This window comes from Heterodontus francisci, chromosome 9 (genome assembly GCF_036365525.1).
Source record: "Heterodontus francisci isolate sHetFra1 chromosome 9, sHetFra1.hap1, whole genome shotgun sequence".
Taxonomy (NCBI): domain Eukaryota; kingdom Metazoa; phylum Chordata; class Chondrichthyes; order Heterodontiformes; family Heterodontidae; genus Heterodontus; species Heterodontus francisci.
The window spans coordinates 68,502,086-68,516,433 of NC_090379.1; the positions used below are offsets into that span (position 1 = coordinate 68,502,086).

At 43.6% G+C, this 14,348-nt stretch overlaps 1 protein-coding gene across 3 annotated transcripts in view; it reads left to right on the forward strand.

The window, feature by feature from the left end:
• mia2 (MIA SH3 domain ER export factor 2) overlaps window positions 1-14,348 on the forward strand; it is a 64,283-nt gene that overhangs the window by 25,939 nt on the left and 23,996 nt on the right. For all 3 annotated transcript variants that reach the window (XM_068039265.1, XM_068039266.1, XM_068039264.1), the window contains 4 exons: window positions 1,626-1,769; window positions 2,283-2,304; window positions 2,410-2,498; window positions 4,540-4,617. In XM_068039265.1, coding sequence (XP_067895366.1) covers window positions 1,626-1,769; window positions 2,283-2,304; window positions 2,410-2,498; window positions 4,540-4,617 — 333 coding nt within the window. The remainder of the gene's footprint in view (window positions 1-1,625; window positions 1,770-2,282; window positions 2,305-2,409; window positions 2,499-4,539; window positions 4,618-14,348) is intronic.

Genomic DNA, 14,348 nt, shown 5'->3' on the forward strand with positions numbered 1-14,348 from the left:
TGAAGGTTGATAAGTTCCCGGGACCTGACATTCTACACCCTAGAGTGTTAAAACAGGTAGCTATGGAGATAATGGATGGATTGGTGATCATCTTCCAAAATTCTATAGATTTTGGAATGGTTCCTGCAGATTGGAAGGTAGCAAATATCACACCACTATTTAAGAATGGAGGGAGAGAGAAAACAGGGAACTATAGACCTGTTAGCCTTACATCAGTAGTCGAGAAAATGCTAGAATCTATTATAAAGGATGTGATAAATGGACACTTGAATAATAATGGTCTGATTATGCATAATCAACACGGATTTATGAATGGGAAATCATGTTTGACGAACCTGTTAGAGTTTTTTGAGGATATTACTAACAGAATTGATAAAGGGGAGTCGGTGAACGTAGTATACTTGGATTTTCAGAAGGCTTTTGATAAAGTCTCCTACAAGAAGTTGGTTCGCAAAATTAAAGCACGTGTGATAGGAGGTAATGTACTGGCATGGATTAAGGATTGGTTAACAGGCAGAAAACAGAGAGTAGGAATAAACAGTTCATTCTCACTTTGGCAGGCTGTGACTAGTGGGATACCGTAAGGATCAGTATTTGGGCTCCAGCTGTTCACAATATATTTCAATGATTTGGATTTGGGGACTAAATGTAATATTTCCAAGTTCGCAGATGACACAAAACTAGGTGGGAATGTGTGTTGTAAGGAAGATGCAAAGTGGCTTCAAGGGGATTTGGACAGACTTAGTGAGTGGGCAAGAACATGGCAGATGGAATATAATGTGGAAAAATGTGAGGTTATCCATTTTGGTAGGAGGAACAGATGTTCAGAGTATTTCTTTAAATGGTAAGAGATTAGAAAGTGTAGATGTACAAAGGGACCTGGGTGTCCTCATCAATAAATCACTGAAAGCTAACATGGAGGTGCAGCAAGCAATTAGGAAGGCTAATGGTATGTTGCCCTTTATCGCAAGTGGATTTGAGTACAGGAGTAGTGAAGTCTTGCTTCAGTTGTATAGAACCTTGGTTAGACTGCACCTGGAGTACTGTGTGCAGTTTTGTCCCCTTACCTTAGGAAGGGTATTATTGCCATAGATGGAGTGCAACGAAGGTTCACCAGACTTGTTCCCGGGATGGTGGGATTGTCCTATGAAGAGAGATTGGGAAAACGGGGCCTGTATTCTCTAGAGTTTCAAAGAATGAGAGGTAATCTCATTGAAACCAACAAAATACTTAAAGGGATAGACAGGGTAGATGCAGCTAAGATGTTTCCCCTGATTGGGGAGTCTAGAAACATTTCAAAATAAGGGGAAGTCACTTAGGACCGAGATGAAGAGAAATTTCTTTACTCAGAGGGTTGTGAATCTTTGGAATTCTCTACCCCAGAGGGCTGTGGAAGCTCAGTCTTTGAGTATGTTTAAAGCAGAGATTGACAGATTTCTAAATATCAGTGACATAAAGGGAAGGGATATGGGGATAGTGTGGGGAAAAAGGCATTGAAGAGGATGATCAGCCATGGTCGTATTGAATGGTGGAGCAGGTTCGATGGGCTGAATGGCCTACTCCTGCTCCTACGTTCCTATGTAGTCTTGTCCCTGCTCTGAGTGATGCCATTGTTTTTTTTTCAGTCATACCAGAAGGTGATGGATACCTTATCTGAAGATCCGGGAGCTACTTCAAACCTGCGTGGTGCTTATACTGAGTTGTTCCTGATTCCGGCTTTGGTGGGGGTCATTACCACATTGCTGTTTATGCACAGAACCTGCCAAGCAGTAAGTGTGTTTGTGTGTTGCAGTTACTTTAGTTTAGTTTAGAGATACAGCACTGAAACAGGCCCTTCGGCCCACCGAGTCTGTGCCGACCATCAACCACCCATTTTATACCATTCCTACACTAATCCCATATTCCTACCACATCCCCACCTGTCCCTATATTTCCCTACCACCTACCTATACTAGGGGCAATTTATAATGGCCAATTTACCTATCAACCTGCAAGTCTTTTGGCATGTGGGAGGAAACCGGAGCACCCGGAGGAAACCCACGCAGACACAGGGAGAACTTGCAAACTCCACACAGGCAGTACCCAGAATTGAACCCGGGTCGCTGGAGCTGTGAGGCTGCGGTGCTAACCACTGCGCCACTGTGCCGCCCTTACTTATTTAACAATAGCAAGAGAGTTAGATACAAAATCATTGCATCAAAAGGCCCTGAAGATGGTGATGCTTTATGTGATACTTACATTCGGCTGCACGTTAACTGATACGGTGATTGCTTTCTTTTTAGATAAAAAGCAGAAGGTATTTGGGTAAGTCACTTAGCATTTCTATATGTAACATTCTAATGCAGGCAATTTATATTTGTAATGTAATTAGTCAACCTTTAAGATCTATATTTTGTATTATTTTCTTAGGGAGAGAGAAACTACTTGCAGGAAGAGTTTCTCAACTGCTTGATGAGAAGTGCAAAGTTCTTGAGAGACTTAGTGATTGCACACAAAAGGTATGTGCAGCGGTTTCTGCTGTTTGTTACCATTTGCTGAGTTGTCACTCTTGTTATATAATACAATATAACAGATACCATCAGAAATTATCTTACTGTAAGTAGCATGTTTTTTGATTTGAACTTGCTCACAAAACTGTTCTTAGTGGAAAAAAGCATCTTCCATAGGGAAGCCTATTGAACCACTACGATTTGGAGCTTAACCTTTTGTGTTTGGTATACAGGAAATAACATGACACTAGTGAAACACTTCTCCCTTTGATGTTCTACTATGTAGCATTTCATAGCATATTTTTTCCTGTTAAGGTGCCATTTATCTGTCACATCCAATGACATACACCATAAGTTTTTATTTCTTTCTTTCTTTCTTTTGGGCCTCCTTATCTCGAGAGACAATGGATACGCGCCTGGAGGTGGTCAGTGGTTTGTGAAGCAGCGCCTGGAGTGGCTATAAAGGCCAATTCTGGAGTGACAGGCTCTTCCACAGGTGCTGCAGAGAAATTTGTTTGTTGGGGCTGTTGCACAGTTGGCTCTCCCCTTGCGCCTCTGTCTTTTTTCCTGCCAACTACTAAGTCTCTTCGACTCGCCACAATTTAGCCCTGTCTTTATGGCTGCCCGCCAGCTCTGGCGAACATGACACTAGTGAAACACTTCTCCCTTTGATGTTCTACTATGTAGCATTTCATAGCATATTTTTTCCTGTTAAGGTGCCATTTATCTGTCACATCCAATGACATACACCATAAGTTTTTATTTCTTTCTTTCTTTCTTTTGGGCCTCCTTATCTCGAGAGACAATGGATACGCGCCTGGAGGTGGTCAGTGGTTTGTGAAGCAGCGCCTGGAGTGGCTATAAAGGCCAATTCTGGAGTGACAGGCTCTTCCACAGGTGCTGCAGAGAAATTTGTTTGTTGGGGCTGTTGCACAGTTGGCTCTCCCCTTGCGCCTCTGTCTTTTTTCCTGCCAACTACTAAGTCTCTTCGACTCGCCACAATTTAGCCCTGTCTTTATGGCTGCCCGCCAGCTCTGGCGAATGCTGGCAACTGACTCCCACGACTTGTGATCAATGTCACACGATTTCATGTCGCGTTTGCAGACGTCTTTATAACGGAGACATGGACGGCCGGTGGGTCTGATACCAGTGGCGAGCTCGCTGTACAATGTGTCTTTGGGGATCCTGCCATCTTCCATGCGGCTCACATGGCCAAGCCATCTCAAGCGCCGCTGACTCAGTAGTGTGTATAAGCTGGGGGTGTTGGCCGCTTCAAGGACTTCTGTGTTGGAGATATAGTCCTGCCACCTGATGCCAAGTATTCTCCGAAGGCAGCGAAGATGGAATGAATTGAGACGTCGCTCTTGGCTGGCATACGATGTCCAGGCCTCGCTGCCGTAGAGCAAGGTACTGAGGACACAGGCCTGATACACTCGGACTTTTGTGTTCCGTGTCAGTGCGCCATTTTCCCACACTCTCTTGGCCAGTCTGGACATAGCACAATTTTTATTATAGTACGATTATATCACCACAATTACACAATTTGGCTGCCAATTTTTAAATTAAAATTTCTACTGTGCAACACCTGTTACGACTAGGTAGTGCTGATATAAGTATTTTCAGTGACACTCACATAGAATGCAGACCAGAGTACCACTTGCTATCCTTATTCCCTTATGGGAAGTGTGATAATGCTTTAATGAATGTATCTCCAGTCATATGACATAATTGGATCAACCCTGATAACATAGGCTACGGTCACAATGTGGATGAAAACAGATATAAGGAATGTTATTTTAAAGATAATATTTATTTAGAAGCAGTATTACCAATAAAGTGCTAGACAGTTAAAAATTTCCATTATGAAAACCTCACCTTTTAATGTTACATCTAATTGGAGTGCTGAAGTATTTTTAACTTGGGTTATTACAATTTAAAATCCAGAATTTATTTGAGCTGTCTCAGAATTTTTATATAGATATAAAAATAAATTAAGATCTATCTAAATGATTTTTTGGCCATAATTTAGCACAATTGTCCTCATTTTTAGTACAAAGAACTTGAAGCTTCTGTAAAGAATGTTGCTGACTTAAAAGAATCCACAGAAACAAGAACTTTACATCTTCAGGTAAGCATTACTGAGAAATAAGGTTTCAAGAAAAGTATTTGGTTAAGATTGCTGGAAGAGTGAGTATGAGGGATGATGATTTGAAATGGAGTCTTTAGAGCTATGACCCAAAAATCTACTGACAACTGGAGTTCTGTAGGGATTGGTTGTGTGTTCCTTTCTGTTTACGTTTTCTGTGAAGAATAATGGAGGATTCATATGTCTATAAAATTAGAAGATCTCTTGCAGCTTAGAAGAGGTGGGACTGTGTTTCTGGCAGGACTACAGCAAACATCTTTTTTAAAAGCTGATTTCATTGCCTGGGACATACAGAATTAGAGCGTGGAGGGACTGAGGTTCAAGTCTGGAATCGGCAAGAGGAGTCTAACTAGAATATTTGGGGTGGGGCTGCAAGGGAGGTAACAGATGAGGATGCAGATGGACAGTGATGTGAGCAAGAAAGTAGAGGTGCAGTAAGAGTACAAACTGATTGGGAACAGGACTCAAGCCCAAGGATGTAACTAGCAAGGTAGGTAAGAGAGAGCCAGTGGATGAAGTATATTTGGATTTTCCAAAGATATTCGATAAGGTGCCACAGAAAGGTTGTTGCACAGGATAAGGGCTTGTGGGGTTGGAGTAATATATTAGCATGGATCGACAATACAACATAAGAATTAGGAGCAGGAGTAGACCATATGGCTCCTCGAGCCTGCTCCGCCATTCAATATGATCAGGGTGATCTTCTACCTCAAATCCACTTCCACGTCTGCTCCCCGAATCCCTTGATTCTCAGAGACCTAATGTCTATTTCAGCCTTGAATATACTCAACGATGGAGCACCTCTTGTCTACCTCTTGGGTAGACTATTCCAAAGATTCACAACCCTCTGAGTGCTGAAATTTCTCCTCCATCTTAGTCCTAAATGATCAACTCCTTATCCTGAGACTGTGCCCCTATGTTCTAGGTTCCCCAGCAAGGGAAAGCAACCTCTCAGTGTCCACCCTGTCAAGCCCCCTCAGAATTTTATATGCTTCAATAAGATCACCTCTCATTCTTCTAAACTCCAGGAAGTATAGGGCCAATTTACTCAGCCTCTCATCAACAAGCCTCTGATCCTAGGAGACAATCTAATGAATCTTCACTGTACTGCCTCCAAGGCAAGTATATCCTTCCTTAGATATGGAGACCAAAACTGCACACAGTACTCCAGGTGTCGTCTCACCAAGGCCCTATACAATTGTAGCAACTTCCTTATTCTTGTACTCCAATCCCCTTGCAATAAAGGCCAACATGCTTTTTGCCTTCCTAATTGCTTGCTGTACCACTTGCTAACTTTCTGCAAAAGCAAAATACTGTGGATGCTGGAAATCTGATGAAAGGCCATAGACCTAAAACATTAACTCTGTTTCTCTCTCCACAGATGCTGCCAGACCTGTTGAGTATTTTCTGTTTTAATTGTTGCTAACTTTCAGTGTTCCTTGTACAAGTACACCCAAGTCTCTGAACATCAACATTTATAAGTTTCACACCTTTTAAAACATATTCTTTTTTATTCCTGCTCCCAAAGTGGATAACCTCATACTTCCTCACATTATACTCCATCTACCAGCTTGTTGCCCAACCACTTAACCAGTCTATATCCCTTTGCAGCCTCTTTATCTCCTCCTCACCGCTTACATTCCCATCTAGCTTTGTATCATTAGCAAACTTAGATACATTTTTCTCTGTCTCTTCATCTAAGTCATTAATATAAGTTGTAAATAGCTGAGGCCCCAGCACTGATCCTTGCAGCACTCCACTGGTTGCAGCCTGCCCATGTGAAAATGGCCCATTTATGCCTACTCTCTGCTACCTGTCTGTTAATCAGTCCTCCATCCATGCTAATATATTACCCCAACTCCATGAGCCCTTATCTTGCATATTAACCTTTTGTGTGGCACCTTATTGAATGCCATTTGGAAATCCAAATATACTAAATCTAATGGCTTTCCTTTATTTACGCTACTAGTTATGTCCTCAAAAAACTCTATAAATTTGTCAAACACAATTTCCCTTTCTTAAAACCATGTTGATTTTGTCTGATATTGTTAAGAGTTCCTTACTAATAGATTCCAGAATTTTCCCGATGACTGATGTCAGGCTAACTGGCCTGTAGTTCCTTGTTTTCTTTCTCCTTCCTTGAATAGAAATATTACATTTGCTAACTGCCAATCCACTGTGACCGTTCTAGAATCTAGGGAATTTTTGGAAAATCATAACCAATGCATCCAATACCTCTGCAGCTACCTCTTTTAGAACCCTAGGATATAGGCTATCAGGTCCGGGGGATTTGTCGGCTTTTAGTCCCTGAAGTTTCTCTTGTTTGCCGTCTATTTTTGGTATGTAATTTGTATCTTCTACTCTAAAGACAGACACAAAATACTTGTTCAGTGTCTCTGCCATTTCATTATTTTCCATGAAAGTTGCTCCTATCTCTGCATCTAAGGGACCAACATTTACTTTAGTTACTCCTCCTTATACACTTGGAAAAAGTGGATTGGTTAAAGGATAGAAAATAGAATAGGAATAAATGGATCATTTTCAAGTTGGCAGGCAGTTACTAGTGGGGTGACACGAGGATCAGTGCTGAGGCCTCAGCTATTTACAATTTATATTAATGACTTAGATGAAGGGACCAAGTGTAATGGATCCAAGTTAGGCGATGATAGAAAGCTCGGTGGGAAAGTAAGCTGTGAGGAGGCCACAAGGGGTCTGCAAAGTGATATAGACACATTGGGCAGAATTTTAACTGCCAAGGGGGGAGTGATTAAATCCCCGGAAAATGCTGGCATATCAGAAAGCCAGCATGATTCCAGGGTGTTCCGAGGTGAGCAGGAAATTCCCATGGAGCTGTCGGGTCAGTCATTTAAATATCCAATTAATTCTGCCATTAACCCAGAATTATGACTTTAACAGCCAGTGCACAGGTTTCCCAAGCTGTGTGAAACTCGCCAGGATCAATAAGGCAAGAGCACAGCAGGGAGTCAATGATTAATGAAACTGATAGGTTGGAAAGCTTTTAAAGTGTGAAACTGCATAACTACTTTCCTGTCGATGTGAAAAGCTTGTGCTAACTGAAACTGTTCTGAGCGATTGCATTCAATGCTTGGTGATTTCCAACTATTTGGAAGTCATTTCACCTACCTTGGAATTTATTCACTTTGATCTGCACTTCCCTGCTGTCAGCTTTCACTGCAACATGGGAGCAACTTGTGCAGCCCTCCCATGAACCTCTGACAAGGAACAAGAGAAGCAGCAAGAACAACTCCAACAGCAGCAGGAGCCACACTAACTGCAACAACAACAACAGTTGTCTTTTCCGCAGCCACAGGCGTTATAGGATGGACACAGAGCTCCAGATCAAAGGAGGTGTTACCTCCAGCACAGGTAATACAGACAGAGGATCAGCTTCTTTGACATGAAGGAGCAACTGTGCCTCAAGAGGCTCAGGCCTTCGCTGCAGTTCATTGCTGACATCTGCAGCCTCCTGGAGCAAGACCTCCTTCAGGGTCAGGTGGGCGTGCATTGCCAGTGACGCTCATGGTCACCACAACCCTGAATTACTTCATCTCTGGCTCCTTCCAGGGATCTGCTGGTGACATCTACAGGATTTCACAATTTGTTGCTCGCAAGTCTATCTCACGTTGACTGATGCCATGTTTGCCACTTTGACACTGATGAGGCCAGTCAGACACAGAGGGCTTTTGCTTTTGCTGCAGTGGCTGGATTCCCACAGGTCCAACGAGTCATAGACTGCACACATGTGACAATCAACGTGCCTTCAAATCATACAGAAGTATTTATCAATCGGAAAGGATTCCATTCTATCAACGTTCAGCTTGTTTATGACCACAGGAAAATTATCATTCTTGTCTGTGCAAAATATCCTGGTAATTGCCACGATGCATTCACGTTGCACCAATCACATCTCCCACGGGTGTTTGCACCTCAAGTAGAGTCAGCAGGTGGCAACTTGGAGATATGGGCTACCTTCTAAAGACCTGGCTGATGACACTGTGAGGATCCCTACCACTGATGCAGAGGAAAGCTGTAACAGGAGCTACATGAAAACAAGGGTGCTCATAGAACAAACCATTGGGTTATTGAAAATGCTATTCGGGTGCCTGGTCAGATCTGGGGGTGCCACTCAGTTTTCCCATACCAAAGACTGCCTCACCTGATCGGGGTAGACTTGGTCATCAGGACAGGAAGAAGCATGTGGGACTTTTACTGAGGGAAAAGGGTGGGGGGGGGCGGGGGGGGGTGGTGGTGGATGCGGGACAAAGGATAAGAAGTGGGAGCATCTTAAGCAAAGTCCCCACTTTCATGTGCCTTTTCTGCACCTTCTCTTTCACAGCCCTCCAGCACTTCCCCCTGTTAGCCAAGAGTTGGAGAGCAGTTTGTTGCACTTCAGTGAGTTGCTGAACTGTCAAGGCGAGGCATTCCTCCATCTGATTTAAACTGGCAGACTGAGTGTGCAGCCCATTGTTGAGGGCCAGCATGCCTGTCTGCAGCATCTGATGCTGCATGCAGGTGGCCACTCTTTCCATAGAGGTGGACATCAGTATAAACGCCTGAGAAATTATGACACTCATGTTTGAGATCAGCTCCTCCAACCTCTCTCCAAGGATGTGTCGTGTCTCTGGAAACTATGGAAGATCGTCACATATTTTCTGCTACTGCTCCAGAATAGTCCTCTTCATGGATGACACTGAGGCGTAGCATCTGCGTCTTGCCAAGCAGAGCTTGGAGAGTCCTGCGGTCGCAGATGGGGTCTCTACACTGCTAGACCTGTCTCCAGCACCTCCTGCTGCTCCTTTGTGGTATGCGCTTCACCGTGTGATAACCCACCTTATCTCCTTTAGATTACACACTGTGGTGTGCATATCTGAGCTGGTGGAGGGTGTGCATAAGTCATGTGAGTGCTTTCTCCGTGCACAACTTCCTTTGTGGACTCCTGTCCTCCTCCTGCTCAAGCTCCTGTGTCATGCTTGAGGATCTTTGGGAGATGAAAGACATGAATTAAAACTGCCATGGGGAAAGGATAAAACATCAATATTGTCCAGATGTTCACATTCCCGTTAACAGTAACAGGAAAGTGACATTATTGGTTGTGATGTGCCAAGTGGCAGAGTGATTTCTAATTCTGTCACCAATTATATGGGAGATCCCATCACTCCATCGTCAGTCGTCATCGGCTGTCCCTCGATTCGAGGATGAAGTCTACTCAAGGTCACTACTTTCGCCGGGGCCTTGCAGCAAATGGGAATGTGCCGTGCAAGGGACAAATAGGCCTCACACAAGCAGTGGTCCCTTTAAGATGCGAGCATGTGCAACTGTGCAGCAATCTTAAAAGAACCATGCAGTGCAACAAACAGACTGCACGGCGAAGGGAAGTTAAAGGGAACATTAGTTATGAGTTTGAGAAATGGAATGTACTTATTATGTTCTGATCAAGGCTGTGTTAGACAAGTTATTGATCTACAAGGGTCCAGGGTTATTGGCGGGGTGGGGGGGGTTGGGGCAGGCAAGAAAGTGGAGTTAAGGCCACAATCACATCAGCCATGATCTTATTAAATGGTGCAGTAGGCTCAAGGGTCGAATGATCTACTCCTGCTCCTATTTCTTATGTTCTTATGTATGGAGAGGATGGAATGACAACATTTGTGGAGGGTGACTTTAAGGGGTGGGTGCATGATGGAACTAAGGTGAAGGTGAATGTGAGTGTTGGCTGTTCAGATGGGGATATGAGGAGGTGCTTGGAGAGAGTGGAATGAATGGAGCTGCAAGGTGTTTTGGTTTGAGGAGTGCTGTGCAGGAAAATGCTGGGGAAGTCGAAAGTGTGGAGGTTGACATCTGAAAGAGTTATGTTACTCACCATTCCTGCCCTCATGAGATCATTGAACCTCTTGCGGCACTGAATCCAGGTTTGAGGGACCACAGTCCCGCTGCTCATTTCCTCGGCTACTTCCATCCACGCTTTGTTGGTTTAAGAGGCTGGCCTCTTCCGCCCTTCCGGTGAAAACAGTACTTCACTGCAGTCTGTCTCAGCTCACAGGAGGACCTCCAGGGCAGAGTTAGAGAACTGGGGCAGCCTTTTCAGATCTTGCTTCCATCCATTCCTTTCTGTGGTTGCTGAAGCCTACAGAACAAATCTAGAATGCAACCACTTTGACCCGTGCCGGGTTCCTTTAACTAGAAATCCTTCCATTGACCAATGCAGGTTGTCATCACATCCACGCTCTGTGATTGGTTGGGAAACACAAAGGTGTTGGATCCCTGCTGTGAGTGGCTCATTTCCATGAAAATTATGCCCATTAAGTGAATGGGCAAAAAGGTAGCAGATAGAGTATAATGTGGGCAAGTGTTGTTCACTTTGGTGGGAAGATTAGAGAAACTGAATTTTTTTAAATAGTGTGGAACTATTAAGTGTTGGTGCTAGGAAGAATTTGCTTGTCCTTGTCCATGAAACACAAAGTTAAGATGCAGGAACAGCAAGCAATTAGGAAGGCAGATGGTACGTTAACCTTTATTGCAAGGGGATCGAAGTACAAAAGTAATGTAATCTTGCTGCAATTGTCCAGGGCTTTGGTGAGACCATACCTGAAATACTGTATGCAGTTTTGGTCTCTGTACCTAAGGTAGGATATACTTGCCTTAGAGGTGGTGCAGCAAAGGTTCACTATATTGATTCCTGGGATGAGTAGAATGGGCCTATACTCTCTGGAGATTAGAAGGATGAGAGGTGATTTCATTGAAACATATAAGATTCTGAGAATCTAGAATTAGGAGGCATAGTTTCAGAATAAGGGATCAGCAATTTACAACTGAGATGAGAAATTTCTTCACTCAGAATGTTGTGAATCTTTGGAATTCTTTACCCCAGCTGTGGGTGCTCAGTCGTTCAGTATATTCATGGCTGAAATCGATAGATTTTTGGACTCTAAGGGAATCAAGGGATATGAGTGTTGAACAGGCAGATGTCCAGTCACCAAAATGAGGAAGTCAATGATAGTCTCTGATCCACAACTGTTTTATTGGCAATTCATAGTTCAGTCCAAATATCAGTTCCCACTCTTTCCTTCTGGACTAACTCTCTGTCCAGAGGCAACTCCCCAACTGGCCAAAAACCCAGCCTTTAAGTACAAAACTATAATGAGCATCACCTGCTATCTATTAACACTGAAATTAGTTCTGTTTAATTAAAGGGACCAGCATTTTCAATATTGTTAATGAGGATTGGGTGGGAAAGTGGAATTCAGTTCGAAGATCAGCCATGATCCTATTGAATGGTGGGGCAGGCTTGAGGGGGTCGTATGGCTTACTTCTCCTCCTATTTCTTATGTTCCTTAAAGCAATCACACTTAGAATATTGCGTGCAATTCTGGTCGCCACACTACCAGAAGGACATGGAGGCTTTGGAGAGGGTACAGAAGAGGTTTACCAGGATGTTGCCTGGTCTGGAGGGCATTAGCTATGAGGAGAAGTTGGATAAACTCGGATTGTTTTCACTGGAACGACGGAGGTGGAGGGGCGACAAGATAGAGGTTTACAAAGTTATAAGCGGCATGGACAGAGTGGATAGTCAGAAGCTTTTTCCCAGGGTGGAAGAGTCAGTTACTAGGGGACATAGGTTTATGGTGAGAGGGGCAAAGTTTCGAGGGGATGTGCGAGGCAAGTTCTTTACACAGAGGGTGGTGAGTGCCTGGAACTTGCTGCCGGGGGAGGTGGTGGAAGCAGGTACCATAGAGACGTTTAAGAGGCATCTTGACAAATACATGAATAGGATGGGAATAGAGGGATACGGACCCCGGAAGTGCAGAAGGTTTTAGTTTAGGCAGGCATCAAGGTTGGCACAGGCTTGGAGGGCCGAATGGCCTGTTCCTGTGCTGTACTGTTCTTTGTTCTTTGTTTGTGGCGGCCCAAGCACACCTGCATCAATGGTTTGCAAAGGAGTTTCAGATTTGTGTGGGTGATTTGCCCAACATTTTAGGCACATAAGATAATTCAGTCATTGGAGAATTTGCAACATTTCAAGCAACATGATTGTCAAATGCTTTCCTTTGTGTAGGCTGGATAGGAAGTATCATTGAGAACTGCATCTTGGAGATTTGTTTTTGCTGCAATATGTGTTTGCTACATTGTAATAGGGCAAACAATTTTTGGGAGATAAGGTTTTGGGAAATATGATTGGTCAGTTTCTACTTTATTTACTAATTAGAGGATTGGAGGTCTGCGAATGTTGTACTATTGTTTAAAAAGGGTGTGAGGGATTGGCCAAATAATTATAGGCCGGTCAGTCTGACCTCTGTGGTGGGTAAATTATTAGAATCAATTCTGAGAGATATTTTAAACTGCCACTTGGAAAGGCTTGGATTAATCAGTGATAGTCAGCATGGATTTGTTAAGAGAAGGTCATGTCTTACAAACTTGATTGAATCTTTTGAGGAAGTAACAAGGAGGATTGATGAGGGTAGTGCAGTGGATGTGGTCTACATGGATTTTAGTAAGGCATTTGACAAGGTCCCACATGGCAGACTGGTCAGAAAAATAAAAACCCATAGAATACAGGGGAATGTGGTGAGTTGGATCCAAAATTGGCTTAGTGACAGGAAACAAAGGGTAGTGGTCGACAGATGTCTTTGCGAATGGAAAGCAGTTTCCAGTGGTGTTCCACAGGGCTCAGTGTTGGGTCCCTTGCTGTTTGTGGTATATATTAATGATTTGGATTTAAATGTGGGAGGCATGATTGGGAAATTTGCAGCTGACACACATTAGCTGTTTAGCTGATAGTGAAGAGGATAGCTGTAGATTCCAGAATGATAGCAATGGTTTGGTTGAGTGGGCGGAAAAGTAGCAAATGGAATTCAATCCGAAGAAGTGTGAGGTAATGCATTTGGGAGGGCAAACAAAGCGAGGGAATACACAATAAATGGGAGGATATTGAGAGGGGTAGAAGAAGTGAGAGACCTTGGAGTGCATGTTCACAGGTGTGTGAAGGTGGCAGGACAGGTAGATAGAGTGGCAAAGAAGGCGTATGAAATGCTTTCCTTTGTTGGCTGAGGTATAGAATACAAAAGCAGGGATGTCATGCTGGAACTGTAGAAAACGCTGGTTAGGCCACAGCTGGAGTATTGCGTACAGCTGTGGTCACCACATTACAGGAAGGACATAATTGCTCTGGAGAGAGTAAAAAGGAGATTTATAAGAATGTTGCCAGGGCTTGAAAGTTGCAGCTATGAGGAAATATTGGATAGGCTAGGGTTGTTTTCCTTAGAACAGAGGAGGCTGAAGAGTGACTTAATTGAGGTGTACAAAATTGAGGTGCCTAGATAGAGTAGACAGGAAGGTCAGTTAACAGGGGGCACAGATTTAAGGTGATTGGTAGAAGGATTAAAGGGGATATGAGGAAAAACGTTTTCACCCAGAGGGTGGTGGGTGTCTGGAATTCACTGCCCAGATTGCTGGTGGAGGCAGAAACCCTCAACTCATTTAAAAGGTACCTGGACATGCACCTGAAGTGCTGTAACCTGCAAGGCTATGGACCAGGTGCTGGGAGATGGGATTACATTGGGCGGCTAGTTTTTTTAGCCGGCACAGACATAATGGGCCGAATGGCCTCTTTCTGTGCCATAACATTTCTATGGTTTCTAAAGGACTTAACTGATGAGGAGGAAGAAAATTGACATGTTCAAAACTGACAACGCAAATAT